At 44.7% G+C, this 14,150-nt stretch overlaps 3 protein-coding genes across 3 annotated transcripts; 2 read left to right on the top strand and 1 right to left on the bottom strand.

Annotated features, from left to right (window-relative positions):
- Positions 1–1,057: 1,057 nt before the first annotated feature.
- O0I10_012157 (uncharacterized protein) lies at positions 1,058–5,764 on the top strand (the record flags this gene model as incomplete). The annotated part of the gene is made up of 14 exons (XM_058492103.1): positions 1,058–1,166; positions 1,230–1,478; positions 1,592–2,265; positions 2,337–2,537; positions 2,611–2,718; positions 2,794–2,978; positions 3,042–3,125; positions 3,190–3,259; positions 3,315–4,442; positions 4,509–4,680; positions 4,745–5,023; positions 5,089–5,300; positions 5,356–5,512; positions 5,631–5,764. The coding sequence occupies 14 exons, from the start codon at positions 1,058–1,060 to the stop codon at positions 5,762–5,764; spliced, it is 3,762 nt and encodes a 1,253-aa protein (XP_058337110.1).
- Positions 5,765–7,404: 1,640 nt separating this feature from the next.
- O0I10_012156 (uncharacterized protein) lies at positions 7,405–9,047 on the top strand (the record flags this gene model as incomplete). The annotated part of the gene is made up of 6 exons (XM_058492102.1): positions 7,405–7,888; positions 7,956–8,129; positions 8,187–8,513; positions 8,577–8,845; positions 8,907–8,969; positions 9,024–9,047. 6 exons carry the CDS (start codon positions 7,405–7,407, stop codon positions 9,045–9,047), a joined length of 1,341 nt encoding a protein of 446 aa, XP_058337109.1.
- Positions 9,048–9,518: 471 nt separating this feature from the next.
- On the bottom strand, positions 9,519–12,828 carry O0I10_012155 (uncharacterized protein; the record flags this gene model as incomplete). The annotated part of the gene is made up of 4 exons (XM_058492101.1): positions 9,519–11,770; positions 11,836–12,248; positions 12,317–12,532; positions 12,623–12,828. 4 exons carry the CDS (start codon positions 12,826–12,828, stop codon positions 9,519–9,521), a joined length of 3,087 nt encoding a protein of 1,028 aa, XP_058337108.1.
- Positions 12,829–14,150: the final 1,322 nt, after the last annotated feature.

Below are 14,150 nucleotides of genomic sequence, written 5' to 3'. Positions count from 1 at the left end.
ATGGCGGGATCAGCGTATTCAGCGGTGGCTTTGTGCATTTTGGCTCTGCCAACTTTGATGGATGTCGTTTACTTGTACAAATCAGGGACCATGCTCACATGTCAGGTGGTGTTATTACTCCTTCTTCTCCACAACAAACAGCGCTCATTTTACAGAATGATATTACGTGCCACGCACAGCGCCATATATGCTTCAACACTTTATGCAGCAGCTATTCGGATGACACGCCAACAAATGCAGCGCTAAAATTGATCGGCATTACGTACATGGTCGATTACAGCTATCCGTAAGTTATGGAAATGATGTGCCATTTTGCATGACATTGGGCTCATATCATCCAATCAAACCACTCTTCATATCAGGGTCAACTGAATGGTTATACAAAATCAGCCTCTTAGTCAGCTGAAGTGAACGGGAGAAACGTGTGTATATGTCGTAAGTGTGTTACTGCATGTTATTCTACACGCCACTAAGCATGATGTGTAGATGATGCAGTTTTGTTATACAGCTTCTCTTTTTTCATTCGTTGATCGATGCGACTCCATTCTACGCCATCATCTTTCATCCATTTGTGTTGTATTCCCATTCTCTCTCACCAAAGAACCCTGAACATCATCAATGTGGAAATGTTTGTATACACACATGCCATGTACGATCTTGCACACACACACAATCCCCAGACACATCCCATTTTCATTGTTGGATTCGATATCCCCGCCGCCATCACACGATTGTGCACCATTGTTGTATCTATGCGTCATTGATGATGATGATGGAGCAGACCCAAACCTTGTATCGTGGGCCAAAACAGAAAAACAACAAAGCTGCATGGTTTGCTCTGCACATGTCGAATGCAGCAAGGCGAGGTCGTGTGGGTTTCCTTTTATGCGAAGCATCCTCTCATATCCTTTCTTTTCCAACAACATTAGCATGGATCGGGGATACACACAGCCGTAGTGGGTGATAGCCGTGCATAAAAGCGATTGGTAGCATTCTCCCTTGCTTGTCTTTTTCCCTTTTCTTCTCTTGTCTCTCCTCACTTTGGATCGACACCTAAATGTCAAAACATCCACAATCGGACGACAGCCATAGTCCGCAGCATGCTGTTATCGACATCCCTATCAACGACGGCAAGGCTTCAGTGGAGCAGCAAATCGAGATCCATGGTAAATACATGTTGCATTTATTATCTTTTATCCCCAATTGGCTCTTTTAACACGTTAATTTAGTGCACGACCTTTTCGATGTCAAGGAAAACAAAAGCATCTCTCTCGAAGAAGTACTCGAAGGGCTATGTTACGTGATGCATTTCCGCATTCAGGGTGGATGTCAACCACACCTCGATATTAAGCTGATGCGACGACTCTGTGAGGCGCTCTTGCTCAACGCTGGACATACGGAGGGTCATTTGCTACGTAAACGTTCCACACATGCTGCCGATATGGCCTTTTTTCTCTTTGGTGATTTCCTAGAAGAAGGCAAGTTTAGTGTGTGTCTGTGTGCACCATAATCGATCACTTTTTTCCTTTTTCTGTATTGGTGTACCAGGGTATGGGAAATGTGGCACTTACGTTCTCTTTCTTTTATCCAGTTGCCGAGTTTCGTGCTGTGGTTGGAGAAAAGGATGTGTATGAGCTCAAAAACCATCTCAAGATCCATTATCGGTGTCAACCTTATTGCACGGATGAACAAAAGCAGGGTGCCATTGCTATCGTACAGCTCCTGACCGAGTTTTTTCCTCGACACATCGATGATTGGCGTGATCTTATCAAGGAAGGGGAACAAGATGATATGGAAAAATTGCTTGGTTCTTCATTAGCCAGTGATATCGCCAAGCAAAAGACGACGACAAAGATGCCTCGTGGTGGTGTGGTGGTACCTTCTTCCGACAACACCGTATTGCTTCCACCGCCTCCTGCTTTATACTTTGATCGATCGGTTGAGAAGCTATTGAACATGTTCCCACATACGCACCCTGAACATGGTCTACCAAGTGCTCTTGTGCCTGCATTACGAGAACAATATGGCACCAATAAGCTTCCCGATCCTCCGCGACCAAGTGCATTAAAGATGCTCTGGACCCAAATTACCGATTTTATGGTGCTATTACTACTTGCAGCGGCTGTTGTGGAAGCTGGTCAACAAGAATTCAACAGCATGGCGGTTCTTTTGATTGTCGTGGTGCTCAATACAGTGATTGGATTTACCCAAGAATGGAAAGCAAGTAAAACTCTCAGCGCATTGATGGATCTCACTGTGCCACAGGTAAATGTGCAAGACCCAATGATTTGATTCATTGTGCGTGTGCTAATCACAATGAAATCACAAAAACAAAGGCTCAAGTCATTCGTGATGGAGAGCAAATCATGGTGGATTCGGAAGACCTTGTTCCTGGTGACTTGGCAGTCTTAGATGAGGGCGATGCAGTGCCTGCTGATATCCGGTTGATCGATGTTGCCCAATTAGAATTGGTGGAAAGCATCCTTACTGGTGAAAGTTTACCGGTGTTAAAGAAAACAGATGCAATCAAGGCAAAGGTAAGATATTACTACTACCATCTATCCCCCCTTGTTTTCTACCCCTTGACTAAAAATCTGTACGTCATACTAGTCGCGACGCATTCCTCTCGGCGATTGTCTCGGCAATGCATTCATGTCGACTACTGTAGCTCGTGGACGTGGTAGAGGCATCGTTGTGCGTACAGGGGAGCAAACAGAGGTAACGTGATTGTTGAATCCATCAACTCCTTGATGATTTCTTTTTTCAAAAAGATTAACACAAACATTTGACTAGATTGGTAAAATTAGTTCCGCCATCCAAGCAGGATCAAAGCGAAAACAAAAGACACCCATTCAACGACGCCTTGATAAATTGGGAAAGATCCTCGTGCTTATTGCCATTGTCCTTTGTGCACTTGTCGTCGTTATTGGGATTGCATGGAAGCATGATGTTCGTACAACCGTCAACATTGGCCTAAGGTAAATGCACATTTACATGTGGGATATCTTGTTGATGATGTGACATTCACATGCTGTGCATAGTCTTGCAGTATCGGTCATCCCTGAAGGCCTTGTAGCTGTCACAACAGTAACCATGGCATTAGGAGTACGCCGAATGGCAGCAAAGTAAGTTTTCTTTATTGATTTGTTTGTTTGTATTTCATGCACACTAAACCTTTGTTTGTGATAGGCAATGTGTTGTTCGTACACTTCCAGCTGTAGAATCCCTTGGTAGCGTCACTGTTATTTGCTCCGATAAGGTAAGCTTTGGTTTCTTGCATGTGTTGTCATCTGGATTAACATGTGCTGCTGTAGACGGGAACTTTGACGGAAGGCAAAATGGGTGCAGCAGAGCTATGGACAGCCGATGACGCATTGTATCGATTTACAGAGTCAACATCGCTTGATCCCACACATGGAGATATCATAGTTGAGCCTGCCGAATTACGCCGACGCATGATTCATGTACGACGTACAGCAGTTGACGCTGATGAGCAAATGCACCAAGATGACGCTATTGATTACGCTGCTATGCGTACAAGACCCATTGATCGCACCATGCCAAACGCATATACATCCCATTTACGGCACGCTTTTATGGTATCAGCCCTTTGCAATAATGCCTCTGTTAAACGTGATGATCAAGGCGACTGGGCAACAGTGGGTGATCCAACCGAGGTTGCATTAACGGTGGCTGCTCAAAAGGCCAATCTTGGACGTGATCATTGGACAACCACCGAGGGCATGCAAAAGGTGTTTGAGCGTGCTTTTGATAGCGAACGCAAATTGATGAGCACGATCTACCGACCCTCTACCGAGAATGACAACAAAGGCCAATTATACGTGCTCTGTAAGGGCGCTCCTGAAGAGCTATTACGCAAATGCACAACGTATCTTACACCCACCAACACCACTACAGCATCGGCATCTTTATCTTCACCCTTACCACCGCCACCACCTATTCCATCAGCTCTTACAAATGACACTGCCAGCAGCTCCTCCAGCACAATGACCGAGAATAGCAGCAGCAGCAGCAAGAATAATAACAATGCATTGGATGATGATGGTGGTGCTATCACAAGCGATCAAGGCGTTTCAAGTGAAGAGCATGATAATCATACGCAGCCGATGAATGATACATTTGCCACCAAAGTCACGGATGAAAGTTCCCGGATGGCATCACAAGGTTTACGTGTGCTTGGCCTAGCATTTAAGCGTGTACCTGACATGGATGACGAGAAATTGGAATCGATTGGTGAAAATGACTTTACCTTTTTGGGTCTTATTGGCTTGATTGATCCTCCCAAACAAGGCGTTAAAGAATCAGTGGAGACATGCCAACAAGCTGGTATTCGTGTAATGATGATTACGGGTGACCATGTGGAAACAGCTGTTGCCATTGCTTCTCAACTCGGCATCTTCAAGCGTGATACACCTGGCATGGTAAAGTAAAATCGAATCTATTTTGTATATGGAATCCCACTAACATGGATTTGGGAACGTATGTAGAGTAGAGCTATTCTGGGACGTGAGCTTGACTTGCTTTCTGAAGAAGCGATCATTTCCCTTGACCCGTTTCCTAATGTCTTTGCAAGAGTGAGTCCTGACAACAAGTTGACCATTGTACGAGCGTTACAGCAACGTGGAGAATTGGTGGCTATGACGGGCGATGGTGTGAATGGTAAGCTATATACAGCTGTGGATCGTTCATGTATCAACCTCGTGTGTGTGTGTGTACTTTTTAGATGCTCCTGCAATAAAGTCAGCTGATGTGGGTGTGGCAATGGGCCAAGCTGGTACCGAGATCACCAAACAGGCGGCTGATCTTGTCTTATTGAACGACAACTTTACAACGATTGTATCAGCAGTTGAGGAAGGTCGGCACGTGTTTGACAACATCCTAAAGTTCATCGTCTACTTGCTCAGCTGTAATGGGTCTGAAATCTTTTTGATGCTTACTTGTTCAATTGCCAATATCGAAACCCCATTTACTGTGATGATGATCCTTTGGGCCAATATTATAGGTACGCTCCCAATGACTCCTTTTCTTTACCATCCTTGCTTGTTGCTCATCATCATCCATGTATAGCCGACATTCCACCTGCTATGGCGCTTGGTGTGGAGCCACGTGAAAAAACGTTAATGAAACGGTCACCACGCGATCCTAACACGGGTGTGGTTACTCTTGCTGTATGGATCGTCATCCTATCCCAATCCTTGCTCATTGCCGCCCTTACGCTTGGCAGCTACGTGCTTGCATTGTACCGATACAACTATCCTGTTCCTGAAGCCCAATCCTTGGTAAGTGTGGATACATTTATGAACGTGGCAACATTACTAAGCTTTATTGATGTAGGCATTTACTTGTCTCACCACGATTCAATTGACGCATTCATTCCTCTCTCGAAGTGTGCATCTTTCAGTCTTCAAAACGGGATTGCTGAGCAATCGATGGATGGTCGCAGCTTTCCTCATCTCCTTCTTCTTTTTGATCCTGGGGATCTATGCTCCTGGTATGTTGGATATGCATTTTCTTTTGGGTCTTCCATATGTATGGAAACTTCAGCACAAGGCATCATCATCAAATCCATATCCCTGCAGATCGTATACTAATCCATCATCATCCGTTAGGCATATCAACTTGGCTCGAACTCACCTATGTTGGATGGCAATCATGGGTCATGGTGATCGTATCACTCACGATACATATCATGGCCGTTGAATTATTGAAGCTGACATTGAGGCGCCTCAAAGTAACCATCTGATCCAAAAACGATTTACAACAACACAAAAATTGCACAAGCACACATGCACACACACATTGCATTATTGTCACCTTACATTCCCCTACCCTGTTTATCTCCTCTATTCCCTTTCTTGTAGTAGTAGTATAGTATATGACATGCACACGTTATTCTGGGCGAATGAAAGTGTTATTTGTACAGCATCACATTCCATGTTTGGGTATGCATGACTAAGACAGGATATAATAGTGCCCGCCCGATGTTGATGGTTGGGTGGTACATGCGTGAGCGCGTGTGTCATCGGATAGGGTTGGTTGAGAAGGGGGGAAACACGTATATACATCTCCTCGAGCACTCCCTAGCACTGCTTGTCAATCGATGAGATAGGATGGGTACCTAATACATGGTTCAAAAAAGATGATGCCAAAGAATCCCGTATCATTCTCGTAATCTCAAGGGCATAAGCTCGCATGCATCAATTGTCGATGTTGGTTGCATACATCCTATCGGTGGTCAAGGACCTTTGAACATTATCATTAACAGCAACATACAGCTTTATCTCCTTGCCAAATGATCATGACTCTGCACCCCAATGATCATCATTTGCTTATTTGCGTATATTGGTTGTTTTGACCCCCGAGTCATCTTTATCTCGGCGGTGATCATTTCATAAGTGCTTCTTTTACGGAGGCATATGATGCTCCATATTCATGAAGGAAAGTGCAACACTGTCTTGCTTTCCCAAACAAGCATATCAACAAGGAGAATAAACATCGAGGGCGGAAAACATAAAGGGGAAAGGAAAGAAGAAACGACCGATGATATGATGTCCATTCAAATATTGTATATGCTAAGAAAAGACATGGGCGACAATGAGCCTCTTGCTATACGCCTACCCATAAATCTGGTTCATCCATGCGCCCTTTGGCAACCCGAAAAAGGGTGCATGGATAGCACGCACACACACACGCCGATACGTACATACACTCAGAGCCATACTTTATTATACAGAATTAAAGTAAGAAAGTATAAACTCACCTTTGTTATGTAGGGGTTATTGTTGTTATCGTTGTCCATGATGGCATTTCTCTATTGCGTTAGACCAGGGAGTAACAGGAGACGACATCCATGTAAATGAGCCATCGCTTTGTATTTTCAAGGGATGAGCCAAGGGCCTGGTGTAGCAGCAGATGATGTGCCTGGCCATGATTTTCATTTGTGCTCTCCTATTGTGTTGGTGGTTAAAGGGGGTGGTTGCTTTTTCGTCACTTGAGCCATTTCACCTCCTCCTCCTCGTCTTACTATGTGCGTGTGAGTGTACTATACACACACACACACACATCAGGCCCAATAGTCATGATCCCCCAACCACAAATACCTATATCCGGCTATACCTCCTTGCCTCTTGAAAGCTTTTTTTGAAGGCAATAAACAAAGGTTATATGCAATTGACAGTGGATATAAAAAGGTTGACATTGATGGGAGTAGCGCGCGTGGCACTTTTTTCTCTAAACCTTGCGCTTGGCTATCTACTCACATCCGTAGCCACACACACCCACACCCATAACCCTGTACTTTTGTATATGACTATTTATTTCTTCCCCAACATCCCATCCTACCTATCATATACATTATAATTTGGACACAACACACACACAATAATGGCACCAAGCAACCAAGAAAGCGAGTACTTGAGCAGCTTACGTTCGGTGCGTGAGCGCTGCTTCCGCGTGCAGGAGGCAGCCATGCGCAACAAGTTGGAACATTTTGACGTGGACACATCCAAGTTGGATGACATGGTGACCATTGTGTTATCATTGATGAAGCGAGATTTTGATGACACAAGTCAAATCCCACAATTTGGACGTTGGCGACATTTTGAAGCTGGAGGCAAATCGCGTATTCAGCAACAGCTTATCCAATCGGCTTGGGCAGGCATCGACCCGATGGAACAAACACGTCGTCTTATTGATCTTTTTGTGGTGGCGGTCTTGTTGGATATCGATCTTGGTGCTGGTTATGCCTACCGTGAGCAAGCTTCCGGTCGTGTATATAAACAACACGAAGGTGTGGCCATCGCTGTTTATGAGATGTTTTTGGCTGGTACCTTTTCGAGTGATCCACGTGTGCCTCATCGAGTTGACTGTAAGTATATATGGGTGATCATTTGGTATGCCTAAAAAGCCGTGCTGATTTGTGTTTTACTCTATAGCTGAGGCCTTGTTGGATTTCTCGCTTGAGACATTGGTCAACGGCATGCAAGCAACCGTACTTGAAGGACTCAAGGATAGAGTGGATCTCTTACGCCATTTGGGTCAGCTTCTCGAAAGCCGTCAAGATTACTTTGGTGCCGGCATCAACTTACGTCGCCCTGGCAACCTGATGGGTACGTAAAAGATAATGGCATTGACGTGTATCAGCAACTAAACATGGGATCCTATAGATTATTTAATGTCGCATCCTACTACAATCAATACGAAAAAAGGCCCATTGATTCATCTCGAAACGTTATGGCCCATTGTTCAAGATATGGGTGAATTGTGGGCTGCCGCTGATGAAAGTGCCAAAGGTGGTACATCCGAACTTGGCGATGTATGGCCTTGTCAATCAATCCGTAACACCAATGTCTCCAACCCACATGATCATTTTGTTGCATTCCATCGCTTGTCGCAGTGGCTGGTCTACTCCTTGGTGGAACCTATGGAGAAGTTGTTAGGAGCAACCATTGAAGGCACTGAACAGCTTACTGTATTGCCAGAAGCACGCAATGGTAAGCATACAATAATACATAACACGTGATAGGAAATGATTGACCATGGTCTTTTTTCAATAGGTGGTTTGTTAATTGACACTGGTTTCCTCACTCTTAAGCCTATCGATCTTGAACGAGGGATCGAGAATTATCGAAAAAATGCACTTCTCCCTGGCCAGCCCAAAATGGAAGTCGTGCCAATGTTTGAATTGAATGACCCGGTTGTCGTTGAGTGGCGTGCCCTCACGGTGGCCTATCTTGATATTGTTGCCGAGCGTGTCCGAAATACGTTGAACGCTAGTAGGAAATCGCTCACACTTTCACAAATAATCCAAGGCGGTACATGGAGTGTAAGTTGCTTTAGGATAATGGCATATGTGGACAATGACTTATTGGATGAATGTTGTATAGGCTGGTCGAGAGCTAGCAGAGATTTCTCGTCCCAATACCCAAGAGCCGCCTGTTGTTATCAAGGTAAGCAGTTAGCTTCATGGCAGCAATGATCCACTTGCTAATGATGTTTTACAGCCTGATAGACGTGTTCTTTACTAATAGGGTATATCGCTTATCCTATAAATCATCTCCTTCTTTCTCCTCATCCAATACTGGATAACCATATCACGCTATCTCCTATCATCCGCCCCTTTTTACATTGTCCCTCTTTTTCATGTTGATTCTTTTCCCCCTTCAATGGACCACGTCAATAGTACATGTAATTGACGGCATTGTCACCAACTTGAAGCTTCTCCTTGGAAACATGCTTTGATTCATTTGTTATGTATGCAACATCAACACCATCGGTCATTAAATGTGCCAAGCATCAGCAGGGATATTGAAATGGGTGATTTGGCTTCGTTTTGAATACTTGGATATAGTGCACATGAAAGTTGAGAGTCTTTGTATACGTTGTAAAAGAAGATGATGTACTGAGGGATGTTTTTTTATTCAATGTTGGTAATGCTAATTGGATGCTTTGGATGGAAACAACGACTGATAAATGAATATACACATGAAAAAAGAGGTCTATTGTTGGTCCTGGCTGTAGTAGTTCTCGCGCATGAACTCAAAGAAGGCAAAGTGATCAGGATGAGGACCATACTTGTATACAAATTGAGAAGCGAGAGAAGCACCAAAGATAGCCTTGACGTAGCTCTCAGGGACGCGAGCCAAAAGAGTATCCAAACCAAGCTTATCAAGGAGAAGCTTGGGGAATGCTGAGCGAAGGACTTGGTGACGCAAGTTGACATTTTCCCAAAGACCAGTGTTTTGGAGTTGCTCGTTGAGCTGAACAATGGCGGTAGAAAGATCATCCGAAAGAATGGAAATTGGGACACCAGACTTCTTGTGTTCACGCCATAAGGCTTCAAATTCAGTGGCAGCATTACGTTCAATGATCTCCTGGACTTCCTTGACATAGTCTTGGTAGAATGCAGGTACTTGGCCATCCTTGACACACATGTGCTCAGTGAATTCGCTGTCGTTGAAAGCCAAGGCAGCCAACACCTCGAGGGAAGATGATGTTACACCACCCTTGTTAGCTGATGCATCCTTGAATACCACCACACCAGCACGCTCAAGACGTAAACGAGCTTCTTGTGTAAAGAACAAGTTGGCACCTTCAACAATGTACTTGAACATAGGAGCACCACCACAATCAATCAACTTGTTGACGTTGCCAAGGTCGACGGACTCGGGGCGACCACCACAAGGAACAAAGACAGTGGCTGAAGCAAGGCCGTTGGTGTGGAAGGTGTTGCGGAATTGTAAGCCATTATCGACAACAGTGCCATCAGGAAGAGTAACATTGGTCTCATCAACCAAGACACGGAAACCATTGGCAGACAACTTGGAGATATCAAAGTTGTTGATCATAAGACGTGCATTGGCCAAACGAGAGAGCTCCTCACGATCGATACCTTGAGGATCATGCAACACACCCGATCCATCAACAATAGCAACGGTCTTGTCCTTGGAAATCTTGATTTCATTTGAACCCAAATCACCATCAGGACCACCAGTTTGCAACTTTGTGCAATCCTCCTCATTCAAACCAAGTTGGCGGTAGATACCAAGGACATATTGATGTACGGATCTTGTGGTCATACCATAAGTGTCGTGAGGGATACCACCAAGGGATTGGCTCTTGCCAGTAGTGAAGGCCTTCCAGAAGCTGGCATTGCGCTTACGAGCATGTTGAGAAGCCCAATCCATATAGTCAGCTGTACCTTCGTCAGGACCAAAGAACAAGATTTCAGGCTTGCCGGTCAAGTCGACAAGGGGTTCCTTGATACCCATAGTCTCGCCCACAATCAATAAATCCAAAATAGAGTCGACGTATTTTTGGAATGCAACAGCTGCCTTGTCTTGTTGATAAATGTCGAGAAGAATAGTACCCTTGGAACCACCTTCGGGGATATCCTTGTTCTTGCGTTGTTGAGTGTTGGCCAATGCATAGTTCTCATCAAACAAAGTGCGTTGATTGATCGAATAGGCTTCGCGATTACGAGAGCGAATGATACGGATACCACCACGTGCAACATCACGGAAGCGCAAATGGAAACCACGGAATTCAGAACCAACAACCAAAAACATGCCATACAACTTGGTGGGATATTCGATTTCAGGAAGGAAGCTGGGATCAAGGCGGAAAGAAAGAGCGACCTTGGTAGTTTGATAAAAGTTGGTCTTGAGGACATGCTTGTTGAACAACAAGAAAGATTCAAACACCATTTGTTCATGGGCATTGGAAGTGGTGGTCTTGATCTTCTTGGTAAGTTCCTCAGGGCTCAAAATCTCAACAGTGCGCAAACGTTGGTATGAGATGGTAGGGTTGATGGAAGCTTCACGTTGATTGACATAGTGCACGCTGGCGAAGTTGGCATAGAGCAACTTGATAAGATCAGGGTATCGCTTGATGATGTCGAGGATGTACTCGCGAGTAAAGGTATCTTGACGAAGACGCTTCTTCATAGTGGTCAAAACTTCTTCGTGCATGGGATTGGATTTATCCAACAAGGTGGTGAGGCTGAGATACTCCTTGCCAAGACGATTCAAAAAGTGTTGGGCAAAGATCCAGCACACATAGCCATAGACAGTTTCTTGAACGGACAACTTGTTGGTCTTGAAGAATTCTTGCAAAGGAGTGGTTGGCAAGCAGTAAAGCAAAGAGGTTTCCTTCATGACTTGGTAAATGGAGTGCTCGATAGGGATGGCCTTGGTGTTGGGTACAGGATTCAGGTACAAGCCCATGATTGTGACACCATTGGAGAATTGCTCTGCATAATGAATTCATGTTAGATACCTGTTTCATCCATCCCTTTTCCTTGATAAATATACTTACCGATATACTTGCGAGTCGAATACAAGTCATAGTAGTGATACAAATCCGACATGGCAGAGAAGAAGCCTTGAGCACTTCCTTGACGATAGCCGATAACCAAGCGACGTTCACGGGTACCCTTGACTTCATACATTTCAATGACAGGACCAGTACGTTGCAAGACGTTACGCATGACATCCTCATAGATCTTGAGAGTGAAATCAGTGGCCTTCTTCAAAAAGTTCTGATCGGCAACTTGAGTGATATCGGTCTCTTGTTCGGGAGTGGGATTGGGGTTGACGAATTGGCACTTGGTCACAAAGTAGCAACGCAACTTGGGAGTCATGGTGGTACCAGCAGTGGGATTGGAGCGGAAAGACTCAACACGATAGGCTTGAGAAGGGCTTGATTGATCCAAGTATTGCTCATCAATTCTATATCGGCAAACATGCATAAGCAACGCGTGTATGACTCTAACCCATCACCCACCCATGTACTATACCTCTTTTCAAATTGAGGACCTTGCAATTGAGAGACACCGGGTTCGGATGAGTGAATGTAGACCGATGAGTCCTCGGATTCCTTCTCCAAGTTGACGGCAAGGACGTTCTCGTGCTTGGTATAGGCAAGGATCTTGGCGCCATACAAGGACATGATATGGTTGGCAATGGTCTCCACGGACTCCAAGGAAAAGTAGAAATCATCGATACCAAGGTTGCTGTAACGGGAAGAGATGTATGAGTCGGTGTTGACCGCTCCCCCCACAATGCATAAATCCACCACCACCACCATCACCCAAATACTTTACCCATAGAACCATGACACTTCATTTTGCACAAGCTCTTGAGGAATAAAACCAGACTTCTCCAAATATTGGCAGACTTGCACCATTTGTTCATTCTTGCCAGGGAAGATGTTGGCATTATAGCCATCCACGTTCTCAATGGTGTGGCTCTTGGCGATACCGTTAGTAACGCCATTGGCAGCGGGTGGTGTAAGTGTAGACCCGGTCATGATAAAAGAGAGAGTAATTTAGAGATAAGGAATAAGTGATAAGAGAAAAGGGGGTTCATGGTGCCCTATTTATACGCCCTGACAATGAGTCAGGTCTTCGTTTGGATGGCTACAGGCCTGGAACGTGTGTGATTGGATGAAGCGTGAGAATCATTTGTCAAGCCGCCGCCCTTGTAAGCCCCAAATCCTATTTTTAAGTGTGTCCCCGCTCAACATTACACCCCGCGGAATAACTCTGTGCATACGTATGTTGTCCTCGCACGATCATCTTTTGATTATCACGATTTTCTTCCCTTGGCAACAAATGGGTGATTTATGATATAAGCAATAGCCACAAAAGGTGGCCTGAGAAATTAAGATTTCAAGTGCATCCGAAAAAGATAATAGAACCTCGCATCGAATGCAGCGACCACCTCCCCCCTATTATGGACCATAATTGTTTGCCCGACCCTGCGCTTAAACATTGGGTCTTTTTCACTCCTGTGCTATGTTTCATTGAAATGTAATCCATGACCGAAACTTATGTGTGGGGTAAGCTATTGGCCAACGATGATGAATAGCTTGATGAGTCACGGCGCTTTGTCATCTGAACCCTTTAGCCGATATTCAGGTGGAGCCTTAATGCACGAGAATGTGGGGAAATAGTCGCTCTCAATTACACCAGCGCAGAGGAAAGGAAGACAATTATTGCTATATTCAGTATAGGTTAATCCAATGACGCGATCCTCCTGCAACATTTCACTCCTCTCCTCTGGGAACCATGTGTCCACGCTCTTTGATTGTTGGCTACGACCGTGGAAAAAATTCGAATTGCGTGTAACACAAATGCAGCGTCATTCTCAAACTGTGCGCAGGGGCACCTGCTGCCGCTTGTTTTTACTGCCATCTCCCGAAACACCATGACCCAGGGCATCGAAACACCCTGAACAGGTAACCCAGTTGTCCTGTGTATCGAAACAGGAAGGGGCTGCTATCCCTTCATTGATGCTATAGTGTTACGTATTGTATAGCCTAGACCCTTTGTCCCCGTTCCTGAACAGGGTTCTTAAATCTGCTGATAGCAATGAAGAAAGTTGTTGATCGTAAAAGTAAATACATTTAGAACCTCATCGACCACAAAACGTGTATAGTAATCACCTAAAGGAAATGTCAAAACCATCAACACGCATGATACGCTCCTGCATAAATCACCATCACCACCCGCGGAGATCTTTGATATCCGCGGAACGTTTAATGTGTCTCTCATGGTCAACAATTCGTTGTTAGGGTAGAAATGATTATGGTATTCTTCTTTAAAAGTAGCCTTGGGATGAGTGTTGTGC

This window comes from Lichtheimia ornata (genome assembly GCF_029851405.1).
Source record: "Lichtheimia ornata isolate CBS 291.66 chromosome Unknown scaffold00114, whole genome shotgun sequence".
NCBI classification, from domain to species: domain Eukaryota; kingdom Fungi; phylum Mucoromycota; class Mucoromycetes; order Mucorales; family Lichtheimiaceae; genus Lichtheimia; species Lichtheimia ornata.
Note: the sequence above shows the minus strand (reverse complement) of the source record. Positions and strands in the feature narration are given on the sequence as shown.